We start from the raw sequence: 1,111 nt of genomic DNA on the forward strand, positions 1-1,111 counted from the left end.
GGGGGGGGAACAGAGACAGAAAGTGAGAAAGAAAAACAGCAGAAAACAGATAAACAAAATACAAAAAGAGACTGAGCATCCAGCCCTATAATTCCTTTCACTTAATCCTACAGGTATCCTGAAGGAAGGTTCCGTCGCCCGAAATACCCGAAGCATCTGCAGGGGTACCGCTTCCCAACCAAGACCGCCGAGGTTCTGAGGCAAGGCATGGGTCACCTGGACAACCTCCTGAAGCGGGGAGGCCACCCATCCTTCCCAACCCACTTGTATACCTTCACACCCATTGTAGCTGATCCACCCTTGGCAGTGGGCGGGAGGTAGAGGGAAAGCATAAGTATTTATTATATCAAATCTGTGAAGTGATAAAAATGTTGTTGAAGTTTTCTGCATTTGGGGAAAAAATAAAGTGATAAAATGTGGATCAGATTTCACGACTTAAAAATGATGTCAGTAATAAGATGTGGATCACATTGTTTGGCTCTTTTTGAGGTTTCTTTGAAGGAACTGCTGATATATCTCTTAGCAAACATGTGAGTGTTTGTATGTATGCATGTCTACTGTGTCTTTTTGTACTGTCATATATAAAGGTCAAAGAAATTTAGAAGCTGGTTTGTTTTGCCCATTTTCTTTTTTTACATGAAGTGTTAAAAATAATCATGATACAGATTATGGGGGAAATGATCATGAAATAGTAATGACAGGAGTGATATCAATAGTATTTAAGTTAATGGTACTGAGTATGATGGTTATTAACAATGATTTTACTGTTATATAATTATTGAATCACACATGCTTCCAGAGTTTAGCATCACTTCTGCAGATATAACATTACAAAATAATAAGTTTAATATTGCTTCCAATAAGCTTACCCTTACCACTAGTTAATGTTACTCCCAAAATATCACTCTTGATATTATACTTCTCTATAAATGCAATATAGGTAACAGAAACAGATACCTAATATATTATGATGTAATTTTAAAGCAATAATTCCTTGACGAACTGAGAGCAAATTTCTATACATAAGTCTGCAACACAAGAAGCATGAATATTACCGTTATTAACATCTATAGTAAATGAAAACTTTCTAACAATGACAGTCTTTCTACTT

At 36.2% G+C, this 1,111-nt stretch overlaps 1 protein-coding gene across 1 annotated transcript in view; it reads left to right on the forward strand.

Moving 5' to 3' along the window:
- The window catches only part of LOC119594312, a 60,122-nt gene extending 59,521 nt beyond the window's left edge, over window positions 1-601 (forward strand). The window contains exon 7 of the mRNA XM_037943370.1: window positions 114-601. Coding sequence (XP_037799298.1) covers window positions 114-321 — 208 coding nt within the window. The 3' untranslated portion in view covers window positions 322-601. The remainder of the gene's footprint in view (window positions 1-113) is intronic.
- Window positions 602-1,111: the final 510 nt, after the last annotated feature.

The sequence above is a fragment of the Penaeus monodon genome, chromosome 33 (assembly GCF_015228065.2).
Source record: "Penaeus monodon isolate SGIC_2016 chromosome 33, NSTDA_Pmon_1, whole genome shotgun sequence".
NCBI classification, from domain to species: Eukaryota; Metazoa; Arthropoda; class Malacostraca; order Decapoda; family Penaeidae; genus Penaeus; species Penaeus monodon.